This window comes from Heteronotia binoei, chromosome 10 (assembly GCF_032191835.1).
Source record: "Heteronotia binoei isolate CCM8104 ecotype False Entrance Well chromosome 10, APGP_CSIRO_Hbin_v1, whole genome shotgun sequence".
NCBI classification, from domain to species: Eukaryota; Metazoa; Chordata; class Lepidosauria; order Squamata; family Gekkonidae; genus Heteronotia; species Heteronotia binoei.
In genome coordinates this window covers 33,098,432-33,111,988 of record NC_083232.1, presented here as the reverse complement: position 1 = coordinate 33,111,988, position 13,557 = coordinate 33,098,432, and the positions used below count along the sequence as shown (strand labels likewise).

General features: G+C 41.9%; 1 protein-coding gene across 2 annotated transcripts; it reads right to left on the bottom strand.

The window, feature by feature from the left end:
• Positions 1–2,222: 2,222 nt before the first annotated feature.
• ENKUR (enkurin, TRPC channel interacting protein) lies at positions 2,223–13,529 on the bottom strand. Of its 2 annotated transcripts, none has more exons than XM_060248343.1 (6): positions 13,333–13,529; positions 12,741–12,832; positions 9,388–9,533; positions 4,554–4,780; positions 3,185–3,331; positions 2,223–2,768 (listed from the first exon to the last, which is right to left on the bottom strand). In XM_060248343.1, exons 2-6 carry the CDS (start codon positions 12,812–12,814, stop codon positions 2,595–2,597), a joined length of 768 nt encoding a protein of 255 aa, XP_060104326.1. In that variant the 5' UTR covers positions 12,815–12,832; positions 13,333–13,529; the 3' UTR covers positions 2,223–2,594. The 2 variants fall into 2 exon arrangements, with proteins under 2 accessions (XP_060104326.1, XP_060104327.1); XM_060248344.1 differs by having other exon boundaries at positions 13,345–13,529.
• Between the last annotated feature and the right edge of the window lie 28 nt (positions 13,530–13,557).

Here is a 13,557-nt window from a genome sequence, read left to right as displayed (position 1 = left end):
TTGCTGGCTTGAATTCTGTTTGCTGAATAACCAGCTGTGCAGCTTTAGGGTGTTGGATGCCTGGCCTATCATAACAGAGACAGTACTACATAATGACAAATAGAAGGTCTTGCTTAATATCACTAGGGTCAATCATCGCTGGAGACATACAGCTTCCTGGAGAAGTTATTTTGTACTGTTCTACCAACTGTAAAGCCCTGACCTGGATGGCCCAGGTTAGCCTGATCTCATCAGAGAAGCCATGTTGGATCAGGCCAATGGACCAAAACTGTGTCACACATAGTGGCAAAAAACCCCAGGTGCCATTAGAAGGTCCATTAGTGGGGCCAGGACACTAAAATCCCTCCCACTGTTGCCTGCCCCCCAGCACCAAAAATACAGAGCATCACTGCCCCAGAGAGTTCCAACAATATTCTGTGGCTAATAGCCACTGATGAGCCTCTGCTCCATATGCTTATCCAAACCCCTCTTGAAGCTGTCTATGCACATAGCTGCCACTATCTCCTGTGGCAGTGAATTCCATGTGTTAGTCACCCTTTGGGTGAAGAAGTACTTCTTTTATCTGTTCTAATCCAACTGCTCAGCAATTTCATTGAGTGTCCACAAGTTCTTGTTTTGTGGGAAAGGGAGAAAAGTACTTCTTTCTCTGCTTTCTCTATCCCATACATAATCTTGGAAGCTAAGTGGAATCTGCCATGGTTAGTATTTGGACAGGAGACCACTAAGAATGTCCAGGGTCGCTCTGCAGAGACAAGCAATGGCAAGCCATCTCAGAACATCTCATGCCTGGAAAACCCTACAGGCAGCAACAACAGCTATTACTACTTTCAAGTCAGTAGTATACTGTTACAAGGAATCTAGCCTTGTCTTTCCGAAAACATTCTCTTCTCTAGTATTAACAGTTCACACTGGCCAAGCAATTTATTAAAAGCACTTAACTAGAGGCTAAACCTCAAGACAGCATAATGTAAACAACACACTTTAAGGGATTTGTTTCTTCGCATTACTGCCCTGGAATGATTTTGTCAACATCCCTACAAGGAATACAGGATACCAAATGTCTGAAAAGGAGACGTCCAATTTTAAATGAAGAAGTTAAAGCAGTGGTCTCCAGCCTTTCCCAGACATGCAACTCATCATGAGTATGGGACTGACTGAGTTGCAAACACCTGACACCAGGGTCACATGACAGGAAAGGGGGAGCCATAGTTAAGACCTCAGTGGCATCGAGGCTTGGACTGTAGGCAGCTGAGCAAGGCCAGGAAACAAACTGAGCATCAGGAGGTATACTGTAGTATGGAAGAAACCACGAGTCAGAGCTGTGAAGAAATCCTGCATGCCACTGAGAGATGACACCACACCATTCTTATGCTCCTCTCAGTATGTATGCAATGAGAGAAGTGCTACAGCGCCGTTGCTTCACACTTAAAAGTCTTTCCAAAAAGCAGCAAAAAAGTGAGGTGAGGCTCTGTTACCACAAGTTGAAGACCACGGAGGCAAAGGATATGATGTTTAGTTTTTATGCATATATTAGAATGCCATAAAGAATGCTCACTCAAGACTTAAGGTATCACCCATTTTGGGTGGGGAGACCCTCCCCTTGAAGGACAGACTCAGTCAGGAGTCCTCCTGGACCCAGGCCTACCACAGGATAAGCAGTTGCAGCTGTGGCCAGGAGTGCCTTCTACCAATTTCTACCAATGTAGGCCTTTTCTGTCATGGCACCAAAACTCCAGAATTCTCTCCCCAAGAAGTCTTATCTGTCCTCTACTGTTGTCATCTTCCACACCAGCAGATTAAAGGCTTTTTTTTTTTTTGGTGCTCCCTCCTTCCCACTCAATTTTAATTGTTTTATGTTTTGTGTGCATGTTTTAATTGGTTTTTGGTTGGTTTTAATACTTTTTAACATGTGATTTTATTATGTATGTTTTAATTAGTTAGCTGCCTTGGTAGCCCTGATGATGGCAGAAAGGCAGGGTATACATTTTGTAAAATAAGTATTATTTATAATACATAAATATGCTGTTGAAATTAACTGTACAAAAGGCACATGTTGTTCCTATTTTACTTTTCCATGAGATTATATACCAACATATTTGACCTGCTGCCTCTTTTCATCTCTTTGTAAGAAAGCTAACAGCTGCTTCCTGACCTTTAAAAAATGAGTGGATGATGAACTAAAATAATATAATGTAGAACTACACACAGAAGGAACTTGTGTCTTAAATGTCAATAGCACTTTATTAACTATACCCAAATCTTTCCCACTGCCTTATTATTCATACATCTACTTGAATTATTACAGTACAGGATGTTACATATTATTATGATAGCTGAAACGCTTCACATTCTTTTCATTATACACCTAATTTTAAAGTTTAGAGGGGAAAAGCAGATGTGTACTTAAAAAAAAAGTTACATTATGCATATTTTACAACCTTGAACACATGAAGCATGGTAAGGTTCTAATATACGTTTAAAAATTAGTTACTTTTCCTACTGTTGAGTAAACAGATGTTTTGCACTTCCTATGAAAAGCAACTTTATTTTCATCTTGGAACCAAAAAAATATTTTTTCTGAAAAAATAATCATCTTATTTGTTTGCAATATAAATCACTTTGTATTTCTCTATAGTATTAATGTCATGTTCCAACTGTTTCATCTGCAACTCCAATCTTTCTTTGTTAAGTTTCTTTGGTAATGTATCAATTTCTACTGAAAGGCTTTGGAATGCCTGATGAACCTGTTCCCAGTTCTTCTTAAGTCCCTATATGAATTACAGGAAAAAAACAGTTAATTTGATTTATCTGTAAGCACACAGAAACATTCTACAAAAACATACTTTTTGAGCCCTCCCTTGTGACACACAAAAATGTCAGTTATTTTTCCCCCAAGCAGGGACAAAACATTTGACATTTGAGGGGATTCCATGGAGGCTTACCAATGTGCATTTAAAGAAAGACAATGATGAGACAGAATCCACCTTTCCAAATTAACTTTGTGCACCCTAATTGCATAAAATATTGGCCATATCCCAAGGGATGCTCAGTCCTACATACAACCGTTCGAGAGCTCCATCTAGTGAAAAAATCTATCCATTCTATTCTAATATTTTTATAAATTCTTTCCTATTTCTGTCTGCCTTTATTCTTGAGACAACCCAATCTAAGTCAGCCCACATACGTCAAGAAGTTCCTCCCGCTCTTCATCAGAGAGCCGTTTCATGGCTTTTTCCCGAAGAGTCTTCTTCACGTAGGCATCATATGCCTCCTGGGCTCTCCTTGCTTCTTCATTTCGCCTTATTACATATTCTGGAGTAACACCATAATCCTACAAGAAACAAAAGGTTCACAAGAATTTTTAAAATCCATGTGTAGTATAAATGTTGTTTACTGAGAAAGACAATCCAGAATATATCTAATATTTCCATTCCCTGACCAAATTGCAAGGGTCAGATATATTGGAGACCTTATCTATTTGAGGTATAAATGGATGTCTGCATGAAGATACCTCTGGTTTAACAAAAAATCTATTTGCAGTGTTTTGCACAGAGGAAGCCTGCAACTGAAGCCTATCTTGGGTGACAACTAGAAAATGAAAGATTGCAGAGACTGTCTACCCACTTTTATCCCACGTTTCCTTCGGGGAGCCTTGTGGCAGAAAGCACCATCATGGTGGCCCCATAGAAGTTTCAAGGCAAGAGATGAACAGAGGTGATTGCCATTGCCTGCCTCTGCGTAGCAGCCCTGGATTTCCTTGCTGGTCTCCCAACCAAGCAGTAATCAGGGTTGACCCTGCTTAGCTTGTGAGATATGAGGTCAGGCCAGGGAGGTTAGGTGGTGTATGTGATTCTCCCATCCTCCATTTGATCTTCACAAGACCCCTATGAGGCCCATTAGGCTGAGACAATGAAATCAAGGCCACTCCTTGACCTTCATTGCAGATTGGGGATTTGAGCACAGGTAGCCTCCATCCTGAGTCAGCTCCATGATGCAGAGTGGTAAAGCTGCAGTACTGCAGTCTGAGCTGTCTGCTCATGACCTGAGTTTGATTCCAGCAGAAGCTGGGTTCGGGTAACTGGCTCAAAGTTGACTCAGCCTTCCATCCTTCCGAGGATGGTAAAATGAGTATCCAGCTTGCTGGGAGGAAAGTGTAGATGACTGGAGATGGCAATGGCAAACCACCCCGTAAAAAGTCTTCCGTGAAAACGTCGCACTGCGACGTCGCCTCAGTCAGAAACAACTGGTGCTTGCACAGGAGACTACCTTTACCTTTATCCCCCATCCTGATCCAACAGGATAAACACTACACCACACTGTGCACAACCACTGCACACAATTGTCCCTTCCCTATGCATGCTAATGTATATAGGAGAAAGACAGCTGCACAGAAATCCCCTTGCACGCAACAGAACAGTCTGCCCCTTTATGCAGCACATCATAACTTCTCAAATGTACAATCAAGATGTTAAGAAGTTCAAAGGATTCTGTTCATGTCTCAGCACAAAAATCTTCCTCAGCCCCACGATTTTTACAACCATTTGCAAACATACCTTTTTTTTCAGGTATCTTGGAACAAGTCCTGAAGTTTCAAGGAGAAATTTATCTCCTTGGTGCTTGTCGACACAAACTGGTACCGGTTTCTTAGGCACTCCCATGATAACATTTACTGCATTTGTGTTTATGAAATTCTTTTGACTCTGAATGCCCATAATTGGGTGATCTGTTCTGTGGGGAACGCTTAATTTTAGAGCTTTCTTTTCAGCGTGATCTTTTTTCCCTGTTTTTGATAAACAGCAACAAACTTACAGTAAATACAGATTAAAAAGCACAAAAATGAAATTTTAAAGCACTTTCACTTAAGAAGCTTTGCCCAGCCTCTGCTCAGAATTTTACTTATTTATTTAGAACAGTGTGCCACCTCTTCAGAAACTTGCTTGAGATATTACAAGATATAATCCTAAAACATTATGTCATTAAATTAATGAATGCAGCCACTATATAAAAGCATGTTAGAAACCTACAGAAGAACATAAGACATTTAGCAACCAGAATGATCCCCATAATAGTTTTCAGGCTAGAAGCAGACTGTAAAACAATTAGAAAGATTAAACTCTGTAGTTACAAGCCTGGGTTATAATATTCTGACCTGGAGCATAAAAAAAGAGAGTAGGGGCTATGTGAGCCTCAAGGGGGTGGTAGAGATGCCACCACTGAAAAAGCCCTCTCTGGTCGCCACCAGCCTCAGGAGGATCTTAACAATATGGGAGAAGTCAGTGCTTCAAGTACCAGGAACTCCTTTGCATATCAGGCCACACCTCCTTGATGTAGCCAATCCTCCTTACAGTAGGCCCTATACTAACAGCCCTGTAAGCTCTTGGAGGATTGGCTACATCAGGGGTGCGTGGTCTAATATGCAAATGAGTTCCTGCTACAAAAAAAGCCCTGCATGGGAGCAAAACCGAGGGTTTCAAAGATAAAAATCAGCAATCTGAATTGTGCCTGGAAACAGCCAGCCAGCCAGTTCAGATATTTCACAGGGATTATATAATCCCTATATCCTGCCCTGGACTGTATTTTGGCTGCTGTATTTTGGACCTGCTGAAGCTTCCAGGCAGTTTTCAAAGGCAGCCCTGGATGTGATTGAGAAAATGGATCACTGTGGCCAGCTTGCTTTTTAAAAAAAGGTCTGTCGCTACATGCAACAGATGAGACCTGAGCCTCTGAAACTAGACCAAGATCTATCAGCACACCTAACCTATGAAACTGCTCCTTCGGGGAAAGTGGAAATTCCTCCAAAAAGGCTGACTCCTGCTCCTGAAGTAACTTCTCCATTAGTCAACAGGACCTCAGTCCTGTCTGGACTGAGCTTCAGTGTATTTGTCTCTCAACCATTCACATCTTCTCCATCAGGCTCGTTATGTTCTCCTGCCTGCCAGTTCATTATTGCCCTTGTTCTCCTCTGTTGCTCCTTTAGTGTGGATGTTCTAGTCCAAGGGTGGCCAAACTTGCTTAATCTAAGAGCCACATAGAATAAACGTCAGATGTTTGAGAGCCGCAAGGCACAAACAGATGTTTGAGAGCCAAAAGGAAGGAAGGAACGCAAATAGATGAGGGAGGAGGGAGGGAGAGGTGGAAAGAAAGTAACGTTAGCTTTAAACGCTGGCTGGCTTGGAGAAGAGATTTAAAGAAACAAATGCCTTCTCCAAGCTGCCACCGGGGCAGTGGTGTGAGAGCCACACAATATGTTCAAAAGAGCCACATGTGGCTCCCGAGCCACAGTTTGGCCACCCCTGTTCTAGTCCTAAATGGCATGCTTCCTTATGACACTGTGGCCTCATACAGGCCATGATTACTGGAAGCAGCAGGTGTCACAAGAGACAGCTCACAGCCTTTGGTAGCTGGCCAGAAAGTGAGCCTGTCCTGTCCAACAACAAAACTGAATCACATTACCATAAACTAGGTCAGGAACACGTAAACAATGTGTGTGCAGGCCAAAAAAGCAAACCGCTGGATCTCATAACAACAACACAGTGTGCACTCAGCCGCTCTCCTAGACTGCTCAGTAGTTTTCAATACTATCAATGATGGTTTACTTCTGCCTTTCACGGTTACTTCTGGAAGGGACTGTTTTTCAGGGATTCCAGTCCTAACTGGAAGGTAGGGTTCAAAAGGTGATGCCAGGGGAGTGCTGGGGCTCTGTCTTGTCTTCCATACTTTTCTACATGTACATGAAACTGCTGGGTGAGGTTAACCAGAGATCTGGGCTGGACTGTCACTGATATGCAGGTGACACTCAGCTCCATCTCGCACTTCTAGCTGATCCCAGAGAAGCAGCAGAAATCCTAAACTGGTGTCTGGAGGCAGTTTTGGGGGTGGATGTGGGCTCATAAACTAAGCTTAACCCTGACAAAATGGAAAAGCTGCTGGTGAGGAAAAGGTTTGACCCAGGATTTAAGGTGTCCCTCCTTCTGGATGCTTAGGGGTGCTCTTTGGGCCCTGGCGTACCATTGCACAAGCAGGCAGCAGCTGTGGCCAGGAGCACCCTGACCAGCTTTGATTGGTTAGCCAGCTGCATCCTTTCCTGGGCTGAAAAGATCTGGCCACTGTGATGCATGCCCTGGTAGACAGGATTACTCCAATAAATTCTACATGGGATTAACCTTGAAAAATGCTTTGGAATGTCAATGGGTACAGAATGCTGCAGCAAGGATGCTAACTGAAGGGAGTCTTAGAGGCCATATAACTCCAGTTTTGGCTCATACACACTGGCTCTCTGTTTTTGAAGGTGCTGATGTTGACCTGTAAAGCTCTATATGGCTGGGGGCCAGCATACCTGAAAGAGGACCAGCTCCTCCAATACAAACCTACACAATCACTGAGGCAATCTTCTGAAGCGCTGCTTTGGCTAGTAAAGTTAGGCAGATGGTAATCAGAAAGAGGGCCTTTTTGACTATGGCATCAAAACTAGAAATATATTGTTAGCAGACTCCAATCCCCAATTTATGTATGATTGTGCCAGATTTCTGGCAGCTACCAGGAGAATTCATGATGATTTTGTAAAGGAGGGACTTTGAAGTTGAGCATTTCTATCCTTTTTGTATATTTTAAAATTTTGCAAAGCTCCATTTTTTGAATATTTTTATTCTACTGCAACAACCATGCCTAAATGTTTGAGTACTTTGTATATCGGATTTGAATGGATTGGTTTCTTAAATTGTTTTTATTGATTATGTACCATTATAATAAATAATCTGAATCTGACTCTGGAATTCTCTTCCCAGGGATATTCATCTGACCCCTTCTGTCATTGCCTTCCATCAGTAGGTTAATACTTTTTTGTTCCATTTGGGGTTCCCTCCGTGATCCCACCTTTCTACATAATTTTTAACTACCATTTTAGTAGGGTTTTTTGTATTTTATTTCCGCTTTAAATTGTTTTTTATGAATTATTTTTATAATGTTCTAACTGGTAGCCACCTTAGTGGCCCCCAATGGACAGGAAGGAGCCATACAAAATTTGTAAACAAAATACAGGCTCAAAAAACATTTAAAACAACTGATAGTTGTGCAATTAAAAACACACAAATATTCCCGTGACTTTGAAGCACTGGCTTAATGTCAGAAACATTTCACAACAGCTTTGCTGAGACTCTTGGTCATTTCAGATGGCTTGCCAGCACGGCTGGGGAAATGGGACCTGTCATACTTCTCCAAATCACAGGGATTGTTTTTGTGAAAACAAAACTTCTTCCTTCACAATAGGGAAGCAAAGTGACTTACGGTGTTCTCCTTGCCTCTATTTTATCCTCACAACAACCCTGTGAGGTAGGTTAGGCTGAAAGCATGTGACTGGCCCAAGATCACCTAGCAAACTTCCATGGCACAGTGGGAATCCTAGTTCAATACTCTGATATTATAGGTACATAAACAGGGGTAAGAGTGAACTTTTCCAAAGTATGAGTTGAATGGTCCTCTCCTTTAAAAAGTCTCATTTGAGCAAATGCATTAATATTTGGTCCAATTTTGTTGGGATGTGCCACAGCTCAAACAGCAGAGCATCTGCTTTGTATGTAGAAGGTACCAGGTTCAGTGCCTTGAATCTCTAGTTTAAAATGGAGCAGGTAGCAGTTGATGTGGAAGACTTCCACCCCAAACCCCGAGAGCCACTACCAGTCAGAGTAGACCATATGGACTCTGACATACCAAAGCTGTGACTCAGTACAAGACAGCTCCATGCATTTAACTAACTAGTGACTTCATCCAGGTCAGAAGCAAAAACTAAGCATGTAAACTTGTGGCATCACAATAAACTGAAGTTGAATCAAACCCTTGTTTCTAAATCTCAATTTATCATGAATACAGCCTATAACTTTCCACAGTAGGAAACAGCAGAATACATTTTTTTCTATTTCACTGAAATATTCATAGATGAGCTGTACATGGAACCACGTATCTTAGAGGCAATCTCTGTGCATAGCACCCCATATTTTTGTAAGATCAGGCCAAGCTGAGTTTGTGAGTACCCTTTATACCTGTCACTTAGAAACAGGGCCTTTACAGCTGCATTTCTAAACTGGTGGAACTCTCTCTTCTGGAAATTGTTTGTCTCTGTTTAAATTTTAAAAGTGCTTTAAAATCTTCTTTCATTAAACATTTGCAAGTTCTTCACATGGATTGTTTTCTGATCAGCTGATTTATTGTTTTTAGTTGTTTTATGCAGTTAGGTTTTGTCTTTTGCCAATTATTTTTTATTGAAGTTATTTTGTCTTTCTTGTTGTAATGTCTTAGAACATGTATTGGGAAAGTGGCACACAAATAGTCTAAGTCAACAAATAATACAAAATTGAAGTAAAAATGCCTTCAGATATTATGTTCTAAACATACTCTTTGGTAGTTTTGGTTCCTTTGAATGTTTCTGAAGGAAATCTTTTGGAGAAGGTGCATGGACTTTTGCTGGTCCCATGGTCTTCCACTGACATTTACGCTGCTGTATTGTATGTTTCACATATGGATTCAGTTTTGATATGTATCTTTAATGAAAAGAAGATATACAAGCTATAACAAAAAGTCAAAAGGCAAATGACCTTTTCTTTATACTATTTTGCCCTATTTGTGTATATGATCTAAAATTCAAGAGATCTAAAATTAAGAACATACGAAAAGCCCTGCTGGATCAGACCAGTGGTCCATCTAATCTAGCGTCCTGCCTCACATAGTGGCCAATCAGTTACTACGGGTCAACAACAGGGCATGGGTCTGAGGCCTTACAGTAGAAACCAGCAGTATACACAATCTTTTATTCAAGGAAGAAAAAAGGTGAAATATATTTGGATGAACAATGCCACTCTCTACTAATTTATGCCTTAAAAAACCACCGTTTTACATTTGTCTAGTGTTCAGTCATTTTGAGTACTGAAAAAAGGTTTTTCCTATACCAGACCAAAGGAAGGCTTTGCTATATAAGACAGCTGATGGTTGTTGGGACTGTTTCTGGTGTATTTTTTAAGTGAACTCTGAATTCCATTTAATGCATGCATTTATAGAAAATCCCTATTATGTTCCATGACTTCCTTTGTTGAGATAACTAAAAGTTTAACTGAAGATGTTTTCTCATTGTACAGTTACATCACTAGTGACTCAATAATAACTGTGTAGCAAAACCACTGAAACTGTTGGTACCTATTAACACAACCAGGGGTCATTTTTGTAGAAAAAAAAGGTGGTTGAGCTCATTAGCATAACTCATTAATATATGCTGCCATCCCCCACCAGCAACCCGACACAAGAAAGAAGAGCCCTGAGTGAGTGAGGCCTGCTTGGGCGGTCTAGAGATCCAGTCAGCTCAAGCCAGCCTCACTTACCTGGGGCTATCCTTGGCCGCCCCCCTCCCCACAGTCAAAAGGACAGCAAGCCATCCGCCACCCAAGATTATATAAGTAGTGGAGAAAGGGTGGTGTGGGCTTCTCCAGCAATTAATGAGGGCTGCTGGGGGTGTGCCTGGCTGGCTTCCTGCTCTCCTAATCCAGGGATTGTTATGCAGCTGCACCTACTATTCAATGAACAAGATAGGTAGGTGGGGAGGAGGAGGTGGGACCATCAGAAAGGTTCAGGAGCTGTGCTCCTGTGAGTTCCTGCTGAATTCAAGGCCTGAACACGATTCCCAAACCGTGTGTCATTCATATTGGTGTGAAACAAGGAAAGGAAAGGTCCCCTGTGCAAAGCACCAGTCGTTTCCGACTCTGGGGTGACGTTGCTTTCACAATGTTTTCACAGCAGACTTTTTTTTACGGGATGGTTTGCTGTTGCCTTCCCCAGTCTTTAACACTTTCTCCCCAGCAAGCTGGGTACTCATTTTACTGACCTCGGAAGGATGGAAGGCCCAACAAAGAGCAAAAGGCGGTGGATATGATCATCCACCCCATTTTACCTGCACCAACTCAGGAGTAAAAGCTAGATAAGCACTTCAGTGGCCTGATGCAGGGTTTTAGGCATCATGTTTTTTTAATTCAAGCAATTTAGATGATCAAACATACTTCTTTCTTTAGAAAAAATGAAACTGCAGTCAGAAGGTTGGTGTGGTCTGATAAAACAATTTTAGCACAGGTTCACTACATGTTGGAAAGAAAAAAATAGGTTGACTGCAGTACTTTATAGAAACAGTGGACTATGAGCACATAAATAGTTCATTCTTATAAGAAAAGGTCCCCTGTGCAAGCACCAGTCGTTTCCGACTCTGAGGTGACGTTGCTTTCACAGCGTTTTCAAGGCAGACTTTTTTATGGGCTGGTTTGCATTGCCTTCCCCAGTCAGCTGGGTACTCATTTTACCAGCCTCAGAGGGGTGGAAGGCTGAGTCAACCTTGGGCTGGCTACCTGAATCCAGCTTCCGCCGGAATCAAACTCAGGTTGTGAGCAGAGAGTTCAGACCACAGTACTGCAGTACTGCTGCTTTACCACTCTGTGCCATGGGGCCGCAGTTTCTTATAAACCATACTGCAATTGTGCATAGTTCTACAATAAGACATTAGACCCATGTTAGAGGAAAAGGAGAGCTCTCTAAAGTGAGATTACCCAGTGTGTTTCCCCTGTTCTCCCTTTTAGCTCTTCAGTGGTACCACTCTTACCATGATGGCCCAGTAGTTCTGGAAGAGAAGTCTAGCGATTGATGGACTTGCAGATATTGAAGAAGGGTGGCTTTTTTGCCTTCAAGTCAGAGCTGACTTCCGGCAACCCCGTATGGTCTTCAAGGCATTATACATTCAGATGTGGTTTGCTATTGCCTGCCTCCAAGTCACAACCCTGGTATTTCTTGTAGGTCTCCCATCCAAATACTAGCCAGGGCTGACCCTGCTTAGCTTCTGAAATTTGACAAAATAAAGCTAGCCTGGGCTAACCAGGTCAAGGCACCAAAGAAGACAGATCAATAAACAAGGTAGCATTGCTCTTTCAAAAATTGCATTTTCCTGGATCAGTTTGAGGAAAGAAATTTAAGGTATGTGGCTTAAAAGAAATGCTAACTGTTCCAAGGAAAAGAAGAATAAGGGCTGAATAAGGAAAATATTTTGGAAATTAAGAACAAGGGAAATTTGCAATATGGTTGTATCTGAAACTAATATAAAGTGGCAGCTCTATACATATTTCTTTGAAAGTAATTCCCACTGAATCCTGTGGTGTCTGTGACAATCTTAAATGGATCACACCATTCCGAGTCCATTCTTGAAGTCAATGGGTTTTGAAGAATGTAGCTTTTTAAAGGATTGCACTATGTTGCATGCACTGCTAGTAACCTTCCTTGTTTACTTTGTTCTCTTGGCACACAACAGTAACCTCCGAGATGCTGCTCCTTAATAATATCTATAATGGATCCAGTATCAGAGAGTTTTGATAAATTTTCTGGCTGAGTTCCTTAACCAGAAAAACTACAGTCTTATGGCACCTTAAAGGCTTCTCTCGCTAGAGCTTCTCTTGGCAGACAAAATGGGCACAAAAGCACAGGCTAGAATAAAAAAACCCTGATAAGTCTTTAAGGTGTCACCAGTTTATTTTACCCAAAGAAACCTATTTTCCCTGATAAAATGTCACTGATACATCCTGCCATTTCAATTGCTATTGTGTGACAAAAAATTCTAAATTCATTTTATGTTACTGTGACGGCATAGTTAGGAAGTGTGCATCGCTCAACAACAAATACAAAGCTTTGTCAAAAGGGTTCCCAAGGGAGATTTTATATCCTCCTACCTAGGTCCCTTGAAAGGCTTGTGTGGAGCCTGAGGTATCAGATTGTAAATGCTCTCCTCCAGCAAGGCAGCCATCTTCTCAACACTAACGTCCTGCAGGCAATTTAATTAAAAACGGTGCAGACGATTAACTTCTTCCCTTTAGATCCTCACACACTCCCTTCCTTTAAAAAGAAACATCTGTTCTAGCATAAACCAGAGTTCATTTTGTCAGATATGGCTCACAAGAGCTTATTCTGGAACAAACCGTGTTAGTCTTGCGAGGCTCACAATTTATTTTGCTGTTCCATACTAGCAGGGCTCCCCATCTGGAATTAGCACACCCAGCCTTGTTTCTACGTCTAGTCATTTCTCTTCCTCCCCATTTATTTCCTCTTTCTTATTAACAATGAAAAAAGCATTTTTGCCACACGCTGGAGGTAGAGAGGTGTCTATACGGTGAAACTGCCCAATTGGAATGGGGATCTAGGTACAAGACAATACAGACGATCTCTTTAACACGTGTTTACAGGAACACCGTCTGGATTTCCCCCAGACACCCCCTCTCTCTTCTTCCCTTCTCCAGCCTCTCTCTTCCCTCCTCCAAGCCTTACCCGGCCACTTGCCTTCTGCTCGGATATATCTCCGCTCTCTTTCGAACTTTCCTGCAAACCTTCGCAACAGCGGCTTACAATGAATAACTAACGCGCCTACTGTTTGGTTACTCCGGGAAACCATTGCTTGGCAACATCTGTATGTGTGGAAGTAGAACGCAGCTTTGTGGCGTCACTTCCGGAGCAATGAAAACAATGAAGGGGAGGGGGAGGAAAAGAACGATG

Excerpts from the sequence above, each read along its gene's own strand:
- ENKUR (XM_060248343.1), bottom strand. The coding sequence starts at position 12,814 with ATGGCTGCCTTGCTGGAGGAGAGCATTTACAATCTGATACCTCAGGCT. Across the intron at positions 4,781-9,387 it reads GGAACCAAAACTACCAAAGA|GGAAAAAAGATCACGCTGAA; the intron begins GTATGTTTAGAA and ends TATCAAAAACAG. Across the intron at positions 2,769-3,184 it reads AGCGGGAGGAACTTCTTGAC|GGACTTAAGAAGAACTGGGA; the intron begins GTATGTGGGCTG and ends TAATTCATATAG.